The 20428-nt window shown below is 43.7% G+C and overlaps 1 protein-coding gene across 1 annotated transcript in view; it reads left to right on the plus strand.

The window, feature by feature from the left end:
* TMC2 (transmembrane channel like 2) overlaps positions 1–19378 on the plus strand; it is a 32939-nt gene extending 13561 nt beyond the window's left edge. Inside the window, exons 10-21 of the mRNA XM_039709290.1 lie at positions 538–685; positions 1123–1311; positions 2782–2961; positions 3779–3931; positions 5374–5502; positions 7690–7757; positions 8211–8450; positions 10137–10262; positions 14601–14679; positions 15825–15945; positions 17028–17326; positions 19064–19378. Of these exons, the coding sequence (XP_039565224.1) occupies positions 538–685; positions 1123–1311; positions 2782–2961; positions 3779–3931; positions 5374–5502; positions 7690–7757; positions 8211–8450; positions 10137–10262; positions 14601–14679; positions 15825–15945; positions 17028–17281 (1687 nt within the window). The 3' untranslated portion in view covers positions 17282–17326; positions 19064–19378. The remainder of the gene's footprint in view (positions 1–537; positions 686–1122; positions 1312–2781; positions 2962–3778; positions 3932–5373; positions 5503–7689; positions 7758–8210; positions 8451–10136; positions 10263–14600; positions 14680–15824; positions 15946–17027; positions 17327–19063) is intronic.
* The last annotated feature ends 1050 nt before the right edge of the window (positions 19379–20428 follow it).

Genomic DNA, 20428 nt, shown 5'->3' on the forward strand with positions numbered 1-20428 from the left:
CAGAAGGATTTCAGGGATCAAATAATCGAGAGGAAACAACAGAAGCTTCTATACTGATTAACAAGAATAATCCTTTCTCTCTCCCTGCATGACTTCCTGCAAGCTCTTTGGCTCCAGCATTGTGCAGCAAGTGAAGTCTCACTAAACCTTTGTGCTGCAGTGTATTGGACAGGACATGGGAGTTTTGACTAAATACAACTAACTAAAGGTAGCCATAACCATATACCACAGCCTAGGACCCAGAAGCATGTAAATAGACTTTCTTCAGGCACCAGCTGGACAAAGCAATCCTTAATCTCCTTGATTACCTATGCTAGTTTTTCTCTGCATCACTATTTTTAATAGAAAGCCTGCGTAGCCCTGCCATTTGACAGTTCAGTCCTCCTTAGACCTGAAGTCCAGTGGCACATTTTAGTCATTCCCAAGCCCCACGAATGGTTTCCCCACTCCACCTTACCCAAGCTATGCAAAGCTGAAGAGCACGTGGTGCTCTGTGGAACACTGCCTGACCTTGTGACTGCTCACATCCTTACGCAGGATGGCTCGCAATGCCAACGAAAGCACGGCAGATGGGGATGATGGCAACTTCATTTTCAGCTGGAAAATGTTCACCAGCTGGGATTACCTCATTGGCAACCCAGAGACAGCAGACAACAAGTTTGCATCCATCACCACCAGCTTCAAGGTAAACCTCACTGTCCTCTGCATGCTCCTGGAGACACTGCCAGCACCTACCAATGGCAGAGAATTCAGGGGAAATCTGGATACCTACTCAGCATCTGTCCAAAGGAACAGGGCATGGTGCTGATCCATGGTAGCTCCAGCTTCTGTGACCCACTTCCCCTAACTCCCCTTTTTTTGGCCTTTAAAAGAATTTTTATTAATTTAGAGTGCAGTTCCTCTGGGATATCTCAGGCTCTTTGCCATTTGATATCTTTCAGTCAAACCAGGATGCCTCTATGGAGCTTAGCTTAAATTTAACCAAAACCACCAAGTTGGATATAGCCAGAATAGCAGAAGATTGCATTTCATAGGGTGAAAAACCTTGTGATGTCTCCTTATGCTTGGTGGTGGAAGATAACCACCCCAATTTCTTAAGCATCCCTCCTGGTTTTTTTTCAGGAGTCTATTGTAGATGAGCAAGAAAGCAACAAGGATGAGAACATCCACCTGAGGAGGTTCCTGCGGGTTTTGGCCAATGTCCTCATCATATGCTGCTTGTGTGGGAGTGGCTACCTCATTTATTTTGTGGTGAAACGCTCCCAGACATTTTCCAAAATGCAAAACGTTGGGTGGTATGAAAGAAATGAGGTAAGGAATCTTTGTTTCCAGTTTTCAGCTGGGATAATTTGCTTTGGACATCAGCAAATTAATTGCCAGGTTGAGGACAGTGTCCAAGGCAGGGGATTCCCTATCAGGGCCCAGGAATCCCCTTCAGTACCTTTGCACTTGCTGCAGCTGCAATGCACATTGATCTCACTGAAAGTTCCTAGGGCAAATTAACAACTCCTGCAGAGAAGGGAAAATATTCTTACAATAAATCACTAAGAAAGTCAATGGCTTTTTAGCGTTTCCAACACCAATGAATCAAGCTGCATCATAACACTTGCAAACTCTGTTGTACTAGAAAGCTCTCTGGGTGTTAGAAATATCCATAATCAGACTTAACTCTAAAATTAAATCTTTGTCATCCACCTTGAATAATGGGAATAAAATTTTAGAACCTGCAAAAATTGTCAATTGTCAAAACTTTCCTTTGTCTGATTTTGGAGTGAGAAGTTCAAATCTTTAAGCTCTTTACATACAGCAAAAAATATTTCAACCCATGGAAAGGTTTAATTTCAATGTCTACTACATTATCATATATTTATATATCAAATCCAAATTAAATTCAAAGCCATGCATTTTGGAAATTCCTTCAGAAAACTTTGGAAAGACAGCACTTGCTTACTAAATGCTTTGATTTATCACTGTAGATTTTTCCCAAAGGAAAAAATCTTATTAAAAAAACTTTAATGTCTGATCCTTTCCTGGTGATAATGTGAGATCTGAATAAATATAGTGCTGGGTACTGTTACTTCTAGAAAGAACAGCACAAAAAGGAGTCAGAGACTGCCTGCACCTGTACAGATGCAGGCCATGGGCCTGAAGGACTATAAAAAATTTTAAAGCCTTTAAGTCATGCCTGAGCTAACCTTGACTGGCCAATGACCTCGTTGACTACAGTACAACTTAGTATCTGGCATGATAAAGAGGAGCAAAGATACCACTGGGACACATTTTCTTGAGCTGCAAAACTGAGATCTTGACGTGCTTCCGTTCAAGTCTGTTAATGCCTTCTGCAAAAGCAAAGGTGCTGAACGTGGAAAATAAACATTAGCATTGACTAATTATCTTTATGCACACAAGCCAAGTCTTGCGCTTCCTCTGAAACTAAAATAAGAACCTTGGAGCTGATGCAAGCAATACTGCAAGGTACTTGAGGAGCCTAAATATTCATGAGTCTGGACTGACAGGGAGCAAATTCTTCGGAGCTCATCCCTTTGAGATAAGAGCAAAAATGCTCCTGCAAGAGCAAGTTGTGCAACCCGGCCCTGAAGTCTGACGATGCTGTGCTGCCTGCACGCTAAGCAAAGCCAGAAGCCGAGTTTGCTTTGACTCCCTCCCCTTCCTAAATCCTTCAGAAATATCCAACCAGTTGCCGGCAGCTCCCACTCTGCTCAAAGCAAGATAGTCACTGTTGTTACTATTAGCAGTTATCTCGTTTTCCTCCTGTGGCAGGTTGAAATTGTGATGTCCTTGCTGGGCATGTTTTGCCCTCCGCTGTTTGAAACCATCGCTGCGCTGGAAAATTACCATCCCCGCATTGGGCTGAAGTGGCAGCTGGGGCGGATCTTCGCGCTCTTCCTGGGGAACCTCTACACATTTCTGCTGGCCTTGATGGATGATGTCAACGAAAAAGTAAGAGCTGAGCCAAAAAGCCACGGTCAAATAGCATTTCCCAGAGTTGAGGGTGAACATACCCTGTCCCCACAGCCAGCAGGGACAATCACCCCTTTTGCAGCAGGTGCTTGCTCTGTCCCCAATCCTCTTGAGCAGTGCCCCAGGGAGACTCATCAAGCTGAGTCTCTGGCTTCTCTTGACAGCCCTGAAAAGAGCATAGTTGTTGTCTGCCTACAATCACAGCATGTTTGGGTAATTCTATTTTTTTTCCTCCATCTGACACTGTTTGCAATTTCTATTACTGCAGAACCTGAGGATACAGTTTATAATCCTCTACCCCTGCCTCCCCTCTTTAACATTATCCTGGTAGCGTGTTGTGGGCAGATAACTGCAGAAAAGGATAAATGTCTAACTTATCCACAGGAAAAATTACTCTGTTTTAAACTGAGAAGAATTAGAAGAACCAGGGCAGTTTGCTCAGCCCTGAAAAATTATGAATAATGCAAAGGAGGAGGACTGGGTGAAGGCATACAGGAGGTCTGACTTGAAGGAGGTCTGACTGCTCCGTGTGCAGGGAGCATGCTGCTTCTTCCCCAAAAACTCATGGAGCCTTGACCTACTCTCAGCTGCTGCTCCCCTGCTCCAGGCAAAAGAGGAGTTTCTGTGCTATTGCCAGCACCGTAACTCCATTGTGGACAGATGTTTATACAAGGGGTGCTAACTGCTAAGAAGGAGGGAGGAACTCAATGCCTCAGATTTCTTCAAACACCTCCACATTTTCTCTTTTCTGATGGTTTTGTCTGGGGGGGGGTGTGGGTGTGTCTGTTCATTGCAGCTGGCAGAAGAGGATGTGGTAAAAAACATCACTCACTGGACACTGCTTGGTCACCACAACTCATCTGCAGGGAATGACAGCGCTGTCACCCCACCTCCCCTTGACCCTGCAGACGTGCCCAGGGGACCCTGCTGGGAGACAACTGTCGGCATTGTAAGAAATCCATTATGTAGCACGTCTCTGAGTTGGTTTGGGATGGTCCATTTACATTTTTCCCACTGATGTCTTTAATATTTCCAGGCTTGAAGTTTTCCTCACAAACAGCAGCTCTTTCCCCCACTCTCATACAGTGTCACCAAGGCAATACAAGCCCTTGGCCATGGTTCTCAAGCCATGGTGGTGAAATCCTCAGCTGGAAGCAGCCAGGGCATGCACAGCTCTGAGGCACTGGCTGGAAAGAGCACAAAAAGCCAGGCAGCCACACCTGCACCATGTTCTTGTTCAGATCATGACTGTGCCTTTGAAGCAAACCTCTCTTCTCCATTTAGTGTTGCACTTGTTCCAGAGAGGCTTTGGTGCAGGCGTAAAACCCAACAAGAGGACATGCCTCAGGGAACTCCTGACATGTCCCAATCCATAATGCAGCATGAAGCCATGGGATGAAAGCAGAATTAGGCAAAAGTAACCTCCTTCAACGGCAGGCAGGGTGGCCTTCAAGTCCTCAGAGTTTCACCACACAAATCCATCCTGCAACATTTGCCAGGCACCAAGAAGATCTGCAGCCAGACTATGCACAACTTAAAAAGTAAAAGCAGAGGTTTACTGGCTGACAGAGATAGTTTGGGCTTGCCAGACTGCAAGGCGAATCCACCTTGCAACATTTGCCTGGCACCAAGATCTGCAGCCAGACTATGCACAACTTAAAAAGTAAAAGCAGTGGTTTACTGGCTGACAGAGATAGTTTGGGCTTGCCAGACTGCAAGGTTATACATACCTATGCACACTCAAGGCATCTTCAAAAGCCAAGTGGTTCTCAGTCATGTGGGAAAAAAACCACCCACTGTCACCCTTCAGAAGGAGCTGATCTTTGTTTTTCCCCCCTCAAACTTTAAAAACCTTTATTGTAAGGATTCCTTTTGAATCCTTAGGCCACCAGCTATTTCCACCCTATGAGTCTTCCTTCTGCCTGCAATTTTATCTTCCTTGTATTTCCACCTCCTTTCTCTACACTTTCTCTACACTTAGAAACAGCTCTTGTTTACAACTGAACAATTTTCTTAGGAGTCCACATAGAAGTTTCGTGGCTGAGCCATAACAGAGCTATGTACAATCAAAACAACTGTATATTTTACACCAGCACTACTGCAGCATTAGCATTCTGCTCCCACTTTCTGTGCTGCCACAGCATGCAGTGCAGTCAATAATGCCAGCAGCAGCTATCAGGTCTAGCAGCTATAACAGAGCTTGTAGCTCCCAAGCACAGAGGTAAAGCTTAGGCACTGCACAGTTTGAAAACAGGCATGGAGTTTGCTCATGGCATGCTTTTCTGAAGATTACTGTCATATAAAGACAAATAGCTTAATAAAAAATACAGTCCTGAATGTGTTACTGAAATTATAGGAGTTAAGTGGGTTTTTCCTTCTTTTAAATTGCAGGAGTTTGTGAGGCTCACTGTGTCTGATATCCTGGTGACCTACATAACCATTCTGGTAGGAGATTTCATCCGAGCTTGCTTTGTCAGATTTGTGAATTACTGCTGGTGCTGGGACCTAGAGGCTGGATTTGTAAGTATCTTATAGCCCAGTCAGTATTCTATAGCCAAGAAGATAAAAGTACTTTAAGGCCATTTGGTCAAACACTACAAATGAATTTGTTTTGAATGCTTCCAGTGGATGGTCTTGCTCGATAATTGGTATCCATAGTTTGCATAATTTTCCTGGGTCAATCAGCTTAATCCCAGTAAGAACTCTACCAAAATGCAGTTCTCCTTCCCATCTCAGAACTTTAAAACATGAGGCTAACTTAAAAAAGAAATAATCCAGTGTTGATTCAGTTGCTACAACCCCAAAACCTTGGGCCCTTCTATATCCCCTTTCAAAGCCCCAGATCTTCCTGTTCATTGGCCACCCTGCAGGCAGGAACCTGCTTTTCTCACAGCAGTGTCTCCTGATTGCTCCTGGAAGCTGCTGTTGCTTCTGCTGCAGTGGAACAAGGAGCATTTCCTTCCCCTCTCATGTGTGTGTAACACACAACAGCACTGGACTCTGGTATTCATAAAGGCTGCATTACCAAAGCAGTCAGTACTGGAGCTGCACAAAACACAAAATAAAATAATGGAGGGATGGAGGGAAGTCCATTGATTCACATGGGAGGAAACAAAACCAGATGGATCCAGAGGTGAAAATATCTTGCAAGATTATGAGCAGATCAGGGCAACCACTGCCTAGCTGTCATAGTGAGAGGGTTCCCAGGAGTGATTTGCAGAAGAGCAAAAAGGAGGACTTTGGTCAAGGAAGAGCAGGCAGGGCACAACAGGCATTTTGCTGCTTGTGGAGCTCTTTGTGTTTCTTCTGAGGGAGGCAGAGGACGTTTCCCAGGGTGGCCTTGGAAGGTTCCCCCAACAGCCAAGCAGCATGAAATTATTTTCATTGCTTGTGCAAAGATTGTTTGTTGACAGCCAACTAGCCCAACCTAGCCAGGGACACCAGCACAATTTTCTATGTGTTTTTATAATGCAGATAATGTATAATCTTCTCCTTTAACCCAGCCTGCTCACCTAGGAATAGTCAAGGCAGAAGGACAGCAGATGCTGAAAGTTGTCTTTATTTTCATGCAAAAAAGAAGCCAATATTAACTTCTAGCTAAAGATTTAAAACAGAAATGGACCAGAATCAAAAAAAAAACCAAAAAAACAAAACAGTGTTTGCAGGCATCCCTTCCCAAAGCTATAAGCAGTCAGCAAAGCAAGACTCTGACTAGACTCACCTTGAGTTTTCATCATAAAGCACAAACATCTACAACTTTATGAACTGCTGACAGTATTAAGTAAATGCAAATGGCATAAAAACAGACATACTACATAGGATATTCCAAAGATATAAGACCATCACTTACTATTTCATAGAATTCTGTTCTCTGCACTGCAGTTAAAAAAAAAAGTAGGTTTTTTTTTCAATAAAACATAACATGAAAATCTTTACACAAAGTTTCATCTGCCAAAAATCACCTAAGTTTTGTGCACACAAAAGTAGATATATATAGAGGAAATAGCTTCATCATAGGCAAATCTAACAAAACAATAATTTATAAAGCAACAAATACTGCCAGTAGATCAGATCAGCCTGTTCTGGTCCTGCCATCATTAGCACCCACATCAGATGGAGTGCTAATGGTGGCATTACACATCAGATAGGTAAAATACTGCTTTATGTGGAGCAATATATCAGCTAGCACAGAGTAAAATGTCACCTAATACCCATCAGGTCATATATTCCCTTGTATTTCTCTCCCTTTGCCCTGTGTTTCTGTTCTTCAGCAGCTTGGACCCAGGGACACAGACATAATCCAGCATAGCATTTGCCTTCCAGCTCATAATTATCACTGCTTCAAGATTCAATATTTTACCAGGGTGGAACTGTAAGTCCACAGCCAGGCACCAGCTGGAGTTTAAACATGGTCCCGTGCCATGCTCACAGCTGGTGTCATATTAGCAGGGAGAGAGAAACACAGAGCAGCTCTAAGCACCTCCATATATCTTGCCAGTTTTCAGGAAGCCAAGAGAGAAGAGAAGCAGCAGTAGCTCCAGTTCTGCTTTCCCCACACTGCCGCTGCTCATTCAAGCAGTGTGCAGGCAGCAGGAGCCCTCCCAGGAAGCCAAGTTTTCTTTATTTTAAATAAGCATCTTGCACCCAGGAGAAAACAATAGCAGGTACCTGTAGCATCAGCACACTTTCCTTTCTTTCCCCATACAGCCGTCCTATGCAGAGTTTGACATTAGCGGCAATGTTTTGGGTTTGGTTTTCAACCAGGGAATGATCTGGTAAGATATTTCCTTTTTTTTATTTTTCACATTATTTAGAAAATCTGCTAGTGGAGCTAGAAAGCTTCTAAGCCAACTAGATATACCTTTGGATTCTGTTTTTCTAACTGATTGGCTTTCTGTTCTTAACTATAAAAGTATGTCTCTCTCCTCTGGTTACATTCACCTAACATTTTCCAAGCCAACTCCAAAAAATTTTTGTCACAAACTGAAAAACTTTCTTTGCAACCCCTGAGCAGTCTGAGGCCTTGCTGGTCCTCACTGAGGGGGCCACACCATAACCTGTGGGTGCAGGTGGCTTCCACTGTGGGAGCACAGGGGTATGAGCCCGCTCAGCCTTCATTTGTGAACAGACTTGTCACCACACAAACACCTCCTTTTCTGTTCTTGAAAAGAGCAAACCTTCCAGTCTGTCAAAAAAAACAGCTCCTGTCCTTCTCTTTTCCTTTTCAGGATGGGATCCTTTTACGCACCAGGGCTCGTGGGTATAAACGTGCTGCGCTTATTAACCTCCATGTATTTTCAGTGCTGGGCTGTTATGAGTAGCAATGTCCCTCATGCAAGAGTCTTCAAAGCATCCAAGTCTAACAATTTTTACATGGGATTGCTGCTGCTGATCCTTTTCCTCAGCCTCCTGCCTGTGGCTTACACCATCATGTCCCTGCCTCCCTCCTTTGACTGTGGACCTTTCAGGTACTACCAAGACACCAAAAAGGATATTTTTGTTCTCTGGTACATGGGAACAAAATTATTATTTTGTTTTGAAAGCAAAATTTTCATATTTTCATGAAGTTATAAGGACGGACTCGAGCAGAGATGAAGTGTTTAAATCCTTAGCAATGTGAGGCAAAGGGTCATGCCCAGCTATGGGTGTAAACAGTCAGCTGGGAGCACTGTACCTGCTCCTGTCTGCTGCTGTCTTCTGCTACACGATTCCCAGTGTTTTCCCAACACACAGTGATGAAAGCATCAGAGAACAGCAGGGGTGGGACAGCAAGGTGCATCCCCCAGAAAAAAAACTCAAAACAACAACAAAAAAAATTTTACATGTTGACTTTAGTTGGCAAATAGCAGGAAATGGATAGGAGTGAGCCTGTAAAATTACTGGCTTTTTTTTTTTTTCCTTCTTCATTGATGTTTGGGGATTTTTTTTAAATATTGTGGGGCTTTTTGTTTTAATTAGGACAGAATCAGCACTGCACAAAGCATTCAGTGGACTGGATTAACGTGCCAATAAAGTCTAATTTGATTGAGTAACGCCATTTCCTGGGCCTGATGAATCTGACTCAGCAAGGAGCCAGCTTGGAACAAATTGTTCTTGTAGATGTTTTAGGTTGTGTGCTTGCTGACGGAGAATGACATCAGAAAGCTAAAAAACTCAGGGGAAAGGCAAGAGACCAAAATACCCTCAGTTCTCTAACAAGGACAGGTGTCAACGAGTAATGTCAGAAGATCTGACAAGTGACTTGTTGCACACGCACACTATCATTGGGAGATGACTAATCTGCAATGTGAAAGAGCTATTTCAATTCCCAATCAACCCTTCAAAAGCCACTCAGCCTGATTCAGACCCTTGGCAGCTCAACTGAACGCTCAGCTCTCCTGAGCTCCTGGCAATTGAGGAGGTTGGGATACTGTTTATCCAAGTTTTCTTTATTGACTCTCATCATCAAGACAGAGCTCAACACCCTCCAGATGGGAATCCTGCAAGCTCCCAGGAGGCACCAAGCCTAAAAGGGAGGAATAGCCCTGATAGGGTTGAATTCCCAGACCCAAAGATGCTGGGGAGAGAAGAAGGTCAGTTACATAATCCAGCCCTTTACAGATTTCTTCTTCTTTCATACAGAATGCTCTCATCTGCTTTATCAATCCCGTTTGAAATTACTCTTTCACTGAGTCTCCTATTAAGCAATAATCACCGCTTGCTATTTTTGTCATTACTTAGCTGCTCTTCAAGTTGGCTCATTATTTCAGAAAGCTGGAATTTGCATATGGAAAGTCATCTCCACCATGAAAAGGCCATACTTAACAAGATATTCATCAGAAATATGTGGTTACTGCAGTCTGTAGGGTTTTATCTATTTCAGAGGGGTAAATAGTCAGGACTTATAAAGGAGTCAAGCGTGGAAATAAACGTATTGACTCCAGGAGCAAGTTGGCCTAGCAAAGATTAATTGTATAGTCAATGAGTGGAGAGAGTGAGGGAATGAATGAACCAGTAGGTAATTTCAAATAAAGGCTTTTTAAACTCCTTTGTGGCCTTCAGCAAGCTGATGCTCATTGAGAGGTGAAACATGCTGCTTAGCACTATGAGACTATGGGGCACTTTGTCCCTCCAGAAGATATCTACACTCCTTAACTGGCTGTTTGTCTTCCCAGTGGAAAGAAAAGGATGTATGATGTCATTCAAGAGACCATCGAGCTCGATTTTCCACTTTTTGTTGCCAAGATCTTCAGCTATGTGGCAAATCCAGGACTGATCATACCTGCAATTCTGCTCATGGTGTAAGTTCTCCTTGCAACATTACATGCCTGGCTTGGGGGAGAAGGTTGGAAAAAAATCTGGTATATTAGTCAGGTTCTGCTGAGATAACAGCATGGATTAGAGCAGACACATGCTACCTACCCCCCTTACCTTTGCCTAACCCAATTTCCCAAAACTTAATTACCTGACCCAATTAAACATTACTTTGTGGATGAAATGCACTGCTGACAGAGGCCTTGTAGATATCTAAGCTGTCACAGCTTCCATATGAAAAATTTTCTGTAGCCAGCAGGAAATAAATGGACAGTCTCAGCCTGGTGCCTTTTGGAGAAGCAATTTCTGTCACAGCTGGTGGTATTTAGAGCACAGCCAAGACAGGGCATTCAAAAATTTCATGTTCCAAAAATATTAAGAGTTGTGAGCTTTGTTTGGGTTTGGGGGGGTTTTACTTTTTCATTTTCCAAATAATACATCTGGTATTTGTTTTAGTGCCGTTTGATCATTTCAGCTTTGAAATCAGACTTAAATCCCTAGCACCTTCAGCAGTAGTAGGATTAGTTCTCCTTTTATTTGAAAATATATTTTTGGCAGCATTCTTGAGGCTTTACAAAGCTATCAAAATGAGTAGGAGGGCTGTGGCCAAATTTTGTAGGCAGTTCTGAGCACTTCAGACTAATCAAGGGGAGATGGTGAGAGAGCTGGGTAGCCTGTAACATACAGAGTTCTGTTCTGACTCTTTCTGGGCATCCACACACATTGGGGATGAGCCTCTGGGCTGATCCAGCACAGCTGCCCTTGGGCACTGTGATGCTTCATCCTGCATTGCTACACTGAAGGTAATGCCATTAAATTACATCAAATGCAAGTTGCGTACAAAGTTTCTGATACAAACAACCTGAGAAAAATCCTAATTAAACTGAAAATGACATGTTACCCTTCTACCTGCATCAAACTACTTGCTCATTTTAACCTACAAAGGATGATCAGGTACTGTAAGTTGCACAGGCTGACCTGTACAGTCCAGATCAGGTCTGCGCAGGAGACAAGAAGTCTCACACCACATCCCTAGCATGGCCAAGCATATTACTAAATTAGAAACTTTGTTCTTGTGGGCTTCACAACAGTGACAGATGCTATTGCAAACACAAAATTAAGACTGCAGAACACCCCAAATGGGCCACCTTAACGAAAGGGCTGCAGGCCAGGTTTCTGAGGCTTTGATGCAACCCTCAATAAAGCTGATGGGAGAGAGTAATATCTTTGAAAATAATGGGGTTTTTTCCAGTGACAATCTCCTGCCCTTTCCTCCACTGATAGCTGGGAAAAATAACAGCACAAATGCTGTTTATTTGTTGAAGAGACACCCTTTATCACACCTTCCCAGTGCTGGCTATTCCCACACCACAGCTTTACTATCAATCCAGCTCTCCTTGGGGCACAGTTCTGTCTCTGCCCTGACTCCCCTCTGAGAACTGAGAGATACCTTATGTCCATTTTACCTAAAACATCCTCACTTTCCACCCAGATAGACTGCCTGCACATATTAAATACTTGTGATTTCCAGCTGTTCAGCTCCCAAGAGAGTCACAGCCCTAAAGAAGTGGCTTCCCCCATGGTGCCTGGACCACTCAGACCTACGGCCCCTTGGCAGCAGCTCTCACATGCCCTGAGAGCATCGGGTGCCTTGCAGACACACTGCTTGTTATCTACATGCTCACCTTGCCTGTGATAATCCCACACAAAATCACAGTGAACAAACAAGGCTGTTTCTAAAGGCTTTGGCCCTTTTCTCTCCTCCTTTTCAGTCAAATTCCCAGTTTCCTGCCTTGTCTCTGAAAATCTTCGACTTCTGCTGTGGTGCTGACAGGCAGACGGGGTTAAGCTGGAGCTAGTCCATGTGATGAGCTCCATACAGTTTTCCAAGAGACTGAAACCAGGGAAATGCAAAATCTTTGTTTAGTCCTGATGAGCATGGAGCCAGAAGCTCTCAAAGCAGCAGGCAAGGCAACCTGCAGTCCAGCCTAACTAAAAATAGCCTCTACAAAGAGCAACAGGTGGATCGTAAATGGACGGTCTGTTGATTTTGATTGCAGTCCCTCAAGAAAAGTGTTTTCCACTTACTATGGACTGAATTAAGCAGTTTTCTCTAGTCATGACAACCACTTCTTTTTTATCCAGGTGCAATCCAAAATGCATCTTCTATTTATTTCGGTTCTTAGCTCCTGGTTCCAAACAATGATGTGGTCCAGTAAGTGACATGGGTGTCAAGCTTACTGTCCTGCTTTTAACTGCCCAAGGACAAGGGAAATAAGAAATACAGAGAAAGAAGAATGAAAGATGTTGTGTCCATGGGCTCACAACATAATCCCACTCAGGCTGAGAGTAGGATTTCAAGCTGTGGCCTGAGAGCTTCCTGGCAGAAGATAGAAGCATTTTACTGTATCAGGAAGGGGAAAATATTAAAATTCCTCTGCAAGTCAGAAAAGGACAGTGACCCACACTCTCCCCAGAACTGGGGAAGCAATACATCAGAGAAGAGGGGTACCAGGGTGTCATGGTTTAAATGCACATGGAAATTAGGCATTACCTAGCTACTTGCACAACCTCTTCTCTCTCTCCAGTCCTGGTAGAATGAGGAGGAGAATCAAAGAAAAACTTGTATATTGAGATAAGAGCAATTTGATAATCAAAAGCAAAGTAAAATATAGTAACAACAGTAAATTATAATAATATTAAAAAGGGAAAAATAAGTGACACACAATACAGTTGCTCACCACCCACTGACTGACCCCAGACACCCCTTCACAAAACCAGATTGGCCCCTGTTAAAGGTAATCCCCCTATTTATACACCAGGCATGACATTCTATGGTGTGGAATATCCCTTTGGTCAGTTCAGTGTCCCTCCCAATTTCTTTTGTGTACCTCCTCACTGACAGAGCTGGAGACAAAAACAAAGGTCCTTGCTCAATTTAGGATAAACAAGAATTAGCAAAATGAAAATATCAGTGTGTTATCAACACCATTCTTATTCAGCCCTGATTACAAAGTAGTATTTTCTAGACAATGAGCTTGAACATAGAATAAATAAAACTATCATATCTTTACAGAAGAATGAAAAGAAAAAACAATTTCCAAGAGGATTTGCAGGACAGAGAACCCAGATCACCAAGACTGAGTTTTGGGTTAATGTTAGGCAAAAGGAAACAAATGTGTTTCGTCTAAACAGACCCCTGTAAAAAGCCTCAAGAAAGGCAATCCTAAGCACCACTTCCTGATCTTCCACCTGGAAACCTACATGCCAGTACATAGTGCCTTGCTGGGCTTAGGGTCAGGCACTCAGTTTATGAAATCCTCAAGTCTGGTTTGAGGAGGATGAACCTGGGCTGCAGCAACACACACAGGTTATGAACTGTCAGGAAATAATTTTTCTTCCCCTACCTTTGTTTTCCTTCTATAAGAGAATTTTATACTTTATCAAAAAAAAAAAAAAAAAAAAAAACTATAGCAGTGAATTGAACGGCTCGTACTTTCCTGGAAATGGCTTGGAGCCGCTGATCAGATGATGGTTATAATTTAGAAAAACAAAGGCACTCCACAAAAGCAGGAGGGGACATTTTTTTTGCTACCAAAATGTTACTGGCTGGTGAGTGTCAGAGGTGGCGAGACAGACCCAGACACCTGGGCATGTTTTAAAGCACAGAGTGTGCCAGAGGCTGGCAGCCAGTATGCCCTCTCCCATCCCCACTTGCCTCTCAGTTCCCTCCAGCTTGGCTCAGTTTTCCCCTGGCTTCGGCATGCCCATTTTGGAGAAGAGAGGATCAAAACAAAAGCCTGTGGCTCTGTTCCAACCTGGCTTCTGCTTGCCTTCAAGGGCCCCATCCAGGGATACAGGATGGTCCTGGAAAAAGGGGGAAGAGGATTGTTCCTTGAGCATCGCTTTTCAGGAGAGGTGTCAAGGCCCTGTTCCACCAGTATTTCCCTGGTTTCCCAGTTTTTCCTAAGGTCCCTGTGTTACCTGGTGGCCGTTCTATCTCAAGGCTGGTGCCTGCTTTCCCCAAGGTTGGTGCAAAGGAAGCAGAGAGAGCCCATGGCCAGCCAAGGTGGAGGCACGAGGGCAGGCTGGTCACTTTTCTTCTGTTTGAGGAGAACTGAGCTTTAGATGGGCTCAGCCTGTCTTGGCTAACCATGCCAGAGGCAGCCCAATTTTTTCCTAAACCTTGAGCTTCTAAAAGAAGATTGGAGACAGCTGGAGGGAAAATTAGGAATTAGAAGATAGGCAAAAAATTACATGTTCATTCCTTGTGAAACATTCTTTCTCCTGATCCTCTCACTACAGCAACATGTTTTCTTTTCTAGCCTCACCATCTATTACCTGAATGCTGTGTCTAAAGCATATCAGCGCGCCAACGCAGAGCTGAAGAAGAAAATGCAAATGGTATGTACTGATCTGGCAAAACCACCTTTGAAATACCATGCACTTAAATTTTGATGCATAGCATATGCTTTAAGTCACTCTTCACTTTGGTGACACAAGAAGATGGCATAGTTTATGCCTGTTCAGTCCCCTCTGATGGCATTTAATGTCTAGCTGTGCAGAGTGATCACATCCCATAGCAGCCTGCTGTTTCTTATATCAGAACTACAGTTGGCTTTCCCATAAACTGTGGTTTACATCTACAAGGGAAAGTTACCTAGAAGTTCAGACAATGCTTTGGTGTCTGAGATTTTGCAGGAGCAATGATAAGCCCACAGAAACCACAGCCATTTCACTGGCACAGGACAGGATCCAAGCCAAGGAAGCAGTGCCACATAAAGCAAAAGATCACATGAAGCAAAGACTGGTGCAACATTAAAAGTGAGGATGTGAGCACTGAGAAATGGGACTCCATAAATTACATTCAAATGCTCAAATACAGAATTAATCACTTGGCTTAAAGGAAGTGTCTTGGTGCAAAGGGCACCCTCGGGTACTGCAGGAGGTGAACCTGTGCTACACCACACTCACATTTTGGGGCACTCTATTTCACACTGCACAACCTGGCTGGGATCAGGGCTAAAGGGATCACAAAACAGGACTCTCAGCCCTGTCCAAAAGTACGGATTCCCTCTGCTATCCAGAAGAAAGCCCTTTTGCAGCCTTAAATGTATGCAAGTAAAGCCAAAGCCCGCCCTGCAGCCCACCCCTGTGCTGCTGTACCCTCTTCCTCTGACGCCCTCTCTCACAAGAGGCTCACATTTAAAACTAACCAATACATCAGAGAGGGCAGATTGGTAGCTGTAGGAACACAGAGACAGCCTTAACCATGGACCATGAACACACATGGACCTAAACCATGTTATCAGCAAGTGCTTCGGCCTAACAGGAGCAGAGCCACTGTTTTCCAGTCCTGCCTGGGATGTACTTTCTTTCCTGGAAACACCTGACCACTGGACCAGGATTCAGCACCTTGAACTTGGCAAAGAGATTCATTCATGCCAACAAACACTTAGCCAGGCAAACACAACAAAAGGCCACCATTTCCCTGCAGATTACACCTGCAGTTTTTAACTAAACCCAATGTTTTTTTTTAATTGATGCAGCAACGAGAAGAGGAGAAAAACAAGAGAAACAACAAAGCCAGTACCAACCCAATGCTGCAAGATCTGGAGGATTTACTTACACCAAGTACAAAGACTGAAAGCCCCCCCAAACAAGCAGAAGGTAAAAATTAATTCAACCTCCCCTTAACACTTCTGAAAGGGCTCATTTGGCTACCAAAGTGACTGGTAGGATTGAGAAACTGGAGGGACACACCTTAGTAAGGGATTGGATGAGTATAATTAGCAGAGATTTTGTCCTGTTGCAGGAGTCCACCTGCCAATGGACACTCAGGAAGGGCACATTTTTAGACTGGATGATATCTCACACAGACTTGTCACAGTGGGAAATGTAACCCAAAATTATGATTCACATCTCAACTATTAACCATGCTGGTCATGAAACCAGCAATTTATTCTGGGAACAGTGTTTAAACTCAGTGTTGTTTCAGGACTGGTGAGTTGAGTCAGACTTTTTCTTCCTGAGTTGAGCTTTTCATTGAAAAATTGATCATGAACGAGGCAGAAACTTTTCACAGGATTGGGTTAAGTCTTAGGGTAAATAAATGCTTGCGCTAAGATCTGCTGTTTGGTTCCATGGGCAGAAAGAACCAGGAGGAGGCATTATTACCAGGATTGGGTAATTTTCAAAGAAAATGGATCCTCCAGGCTCAATCTCAACCAGCCACTTCCTGACTGTCAGAGCCTCTGGCGCTCACTTGTGAAAATCACCTGAAATATTTTGATTTTATCCTGGTACAGATGCCACCATAACCCCCTTGAATTTGATGGGCTGAGACAAACTGGGAGGTTCAGAGCAACCCAGTACAGATCCCCTCCAAAGCAGACTCAAGGCATTCATTTAAATGGAAATAGTGCTGGCAGTGTTTTAAGTGCTCTTAAAATAAAGTCAGGAATTACCCACCACCACCCCATGCCTAGATGTGTACCAGCATGGCTGGTAGGATTATCATGTCTTATCAATGCATCAGTAAGAACCTGGAAAGAGAGGCTGGGCAGCAAAGACAGTAGTGGCTGTTGAGTTGTGGGGGGAACATTCTTATTCCTGGTTCTTTCACTCAGATGCTCAAACACAAATCCTCAGACACTCTGGTTATTGCACAGAGAAGAAACAGCAGCCACTGGGGAGAGGATGAAAGGCACTGCTTGCTACAAAGAAAATAACATTCATAATCTTTGCTCTAGACAAGAAGATAGAGTCTCTGAATGGATCCAGCCCTGCCAGGAAACCAGGCAGAGGAGAAGTCCTGGCAGGCAGCCCCATGGCCGGCGGGAGGGGAGCAGCATTCACCCCTCCATCACAAGTGTTTGTGACACAGCCACGGACACTGGGCGTTCGGGCACCCTACCCTGGCCAGCCCGGGCCATGGGGACACCCCCTGGGACCAGTCCCTGGAAGAGGGAGAGGGCAGCCATGGTACCCACGGGCTGCTCGATGACCTCAGCAAAGCTCCTCTTGTGCTGCATGAACTGTTGTAGTATTGGTAAGAAATGATTCCTGCATGCTGCACATCCACTCGTGGTGCTCTGTATCCATCCAACACTCTCTAATACAGATTTGTTTAGACACTTAGTAGTACTTCTGAGTTGTAACCCCCAAAGTCTGTGCTGATTTTGATCCCGAGGGAAATGCGAAGCAGTCAGAACAAAAATCAGCTGTGACATTGCTGAAATGCTTCACACAGGATGCAGCAGCCCTGTGGCCACTAACTTGCTCTGTGGAGCAAGTGCTTGCCAGCACTTCCAAAGGCTTCTTAATTAATAAAAGTGGTGTGACTTTACCTGTCATTTAAACACAGGTTTGTTGTGGGATTTTTATGTTGTTCCTCTGCCTGAACAATTTAGTATTCTTTTAAAAAATTGAGTGTCCCTGCTCAGCCACAAGGCAGCTGCTACTAGGAGAAGAGGATTCCTACCAGAGGGAATTTTGTCAGCTGCATTTTGTCCCTTGTCATAGTTTTCCTATAGTTTACCTCCTCCAAACTTTCATCTTTCAATCTCACCACCACTTTCTCTAGGCTCCCACTCCATTCCTCTTTTCACAGTCTGTTGACAGCAGCTTGCACCATTATTTCAACCCCTGGATATGATTCCTAGTCTAGCAACACCACTCAGCACAACTGAGAGACTAACAGTGCCTTGGCCTAGTTTCTGATTATAACCATTTAGAAATTCCTGTTGCCATTTAAGAACAGTAGAGAAGTACTTCCAGGAGGTGCAAGCAAGAGATAAATAAAAGGAGACTTCAGAATTCCTTCAAAAATTAAATTATTGCATTTTGCTTTCAAATACAGAGAAGTCAATGGATTGTTTCTAGAAACAGCTGTTCCTGGTGCAGAGCTCAAAGTCAGTTTGGCTGTTCCCAGGACACTGCTGTGATCAGGGCTGGGCATTCTCCCATGGAGCCTCCACATAAGAAGCTGCTAATCAGATTTATTTCCTGGGCTTGGAAGGACATTTCTCCAATCTGGGTCCCACAGATAAGGTCTTGTCTTGCCTCTTTACCATGAGGGTTGCTGATGCAACATGGCTGTGGTGAGCTCTCTGCAGAGATACCCATTCACTGAACCTGAACAAAGTTAGACAAGAGAAGGCCTCTTCCAGGAGAAATCCTTCCTTGGAGGTGTCCATGTTGGTCAGAAAGTGCTGGGGGAAGGTGTTCCCAGCCTGCCAACCCAGAAGGATGTCACAGAAACAACACAGTGCCCTGATTTCAGGATAGCCTGTCTGCCCTGCAGACTCTGGTACCTTAGGGACTGGTTTCATATCAAGGAAGAGGACTCTCCTCCTCTTCACTCCTCAGCTCACACTGAAACACAGTTTGGAAAGGGGAGAATGTGGCTCCAGATCTCACTCACCTCTGCTACCAAACTGAAAGAGGCTGCAAGCATCTGTGTGCATACACACCTGCACACAGGCAGGTGTGTATGCACACAGATGCTTGCAGCAACAAGAAGCATTATGAAGAAGCCATAAAGAACCCCAGACAGGTTTTGAAAACCAGAGAAGCAGAGGCAGACTTAGACCAGATTAGTAATTATTACAAGATTTGGATACTCTCTGAATCAGGCCCCTGAATCAGACCAGCAACAACATGGAGCATTCCAAAGCACTGTCATCTCTGGAGCACACAACTGCCCATTAGCTAATTACTCCTTCAAGGCTTGTTTATCTCTAATTATAATACATTAGGTTTATCCATTGATCAATGTCTGTTGCAGGATCTGAGACTCCAGGATACAGGGATGATATTATCAGCCAGAGAATTCCTGCAGACTGGTGGCAACGCTCTTCCCTGAATCCAATCCACAGTGGGGTCCTCTGTCAGAGCACGAGAGCCATGAAAGGTGTAAAAATGCCAACCCTCAGTCCTCATATTGACTGAAATGATTATTTATCTCTTGGAGTTTTGAATCCATTTACCAGTTATTTATATGCAACTGAAGATTAAACTCCACCAACTCACTGGAATATTCAGTAGTGTTTGGTTTCATTCCTATTTTTCTATTGTTAGAAACAGCAAAAAGCCCTTGCCTGAGCATTGATTTCCAACCCCCTAACATTTGTTGAAAGGCTGCAACCATCCCAGTCTTCCTCCAGGGCTCAGTCTAACTTCAAGGGGAAAGAGAAAGAGAAAGAGAAAGAGAAAGAGAAAGAGAAAGAGAAGACAAAACAAAACAAAAAACCACAAACAAACAAAAAAAACCAAAAACAAAAAAAATCTCAGTGGTGAGTACTGGGAATTTCCTAGTAACATCTCTCACATCTCTCAGTTTGCATTCATAAATGACTGGAAGAGCCCTCTGCATTGCAAATTTTTCACATCTTGTACTGCCACTAGCTCAAATGCTGCAGCCAAGAGGTTTTGGTAAAAAAAAAATAAACCAAGGAAATATCTAAGCCTAATTATTTTATTATTCTTCTCATCAGAGATTTGTTTTTAAACAGGCAGCTCTCATGGGCATCAGTTTTTAGTTTGCATGGCCAGGCAGAGCATCTGCTCAGTGCTACTAATGAACAGGAACTTCAGCAAAATAGAAGAATTTTAAAGAGAAATTTTGCAAAACACGTGGCTAAACATGAGCTGTGAAGGGGATAAGAATGTGCACTCCTCTCTTTTAGGGTTGAAAACAAATTCAGACATTTCTATCATAATGTGCTCAGCTGTATACAAGACAAGCTGCCTTCTGTATTCTCAATAAACAGAAAACAGTAGACACCATTAAGCAGATTTGCTCATAAACCCAGAAAAGAATGCAAAGAATACACTGATTTTGTATTTGGTACCAAGGCACCACCTTCTCCAAAGCAGTAAAATCAGGTTTTTGCTGCAGGACAGTAAATTCTTTTCAAAAGAACCTTGAAACACCTGAACTTCTATTTTCAGGTAGCTTATATGTAGCTTTCCATGGAGAGAAAGGGAAACAAGCACGGGATGCCACCACTACTGACAACACTCTTTTTCCTGACAACCTCACATATCCTAAATAAGCAGTCAACATCATCTTGAGCTTTCATCCTCTTCTCCTGTAGCTAACCCTGCACTATGATAAAGCCATTTATCTGAACCTCCACAGAAACAGAAT

Source organism: Passer montanus, unplaced genomic scaffold, assembly GCF_014805655.1.
Source record: "Passer montanus isolate IOZ18808 unplaced genomic scaffold, ASM1480565v1 scaffold10, whole genome shotgun sequence".
Taxonomy (NCBI): Eukaryota; Metazoa; Chordata; class Aves; order Passeriformes; family Passeridae; genus Passer; species Passer montanus.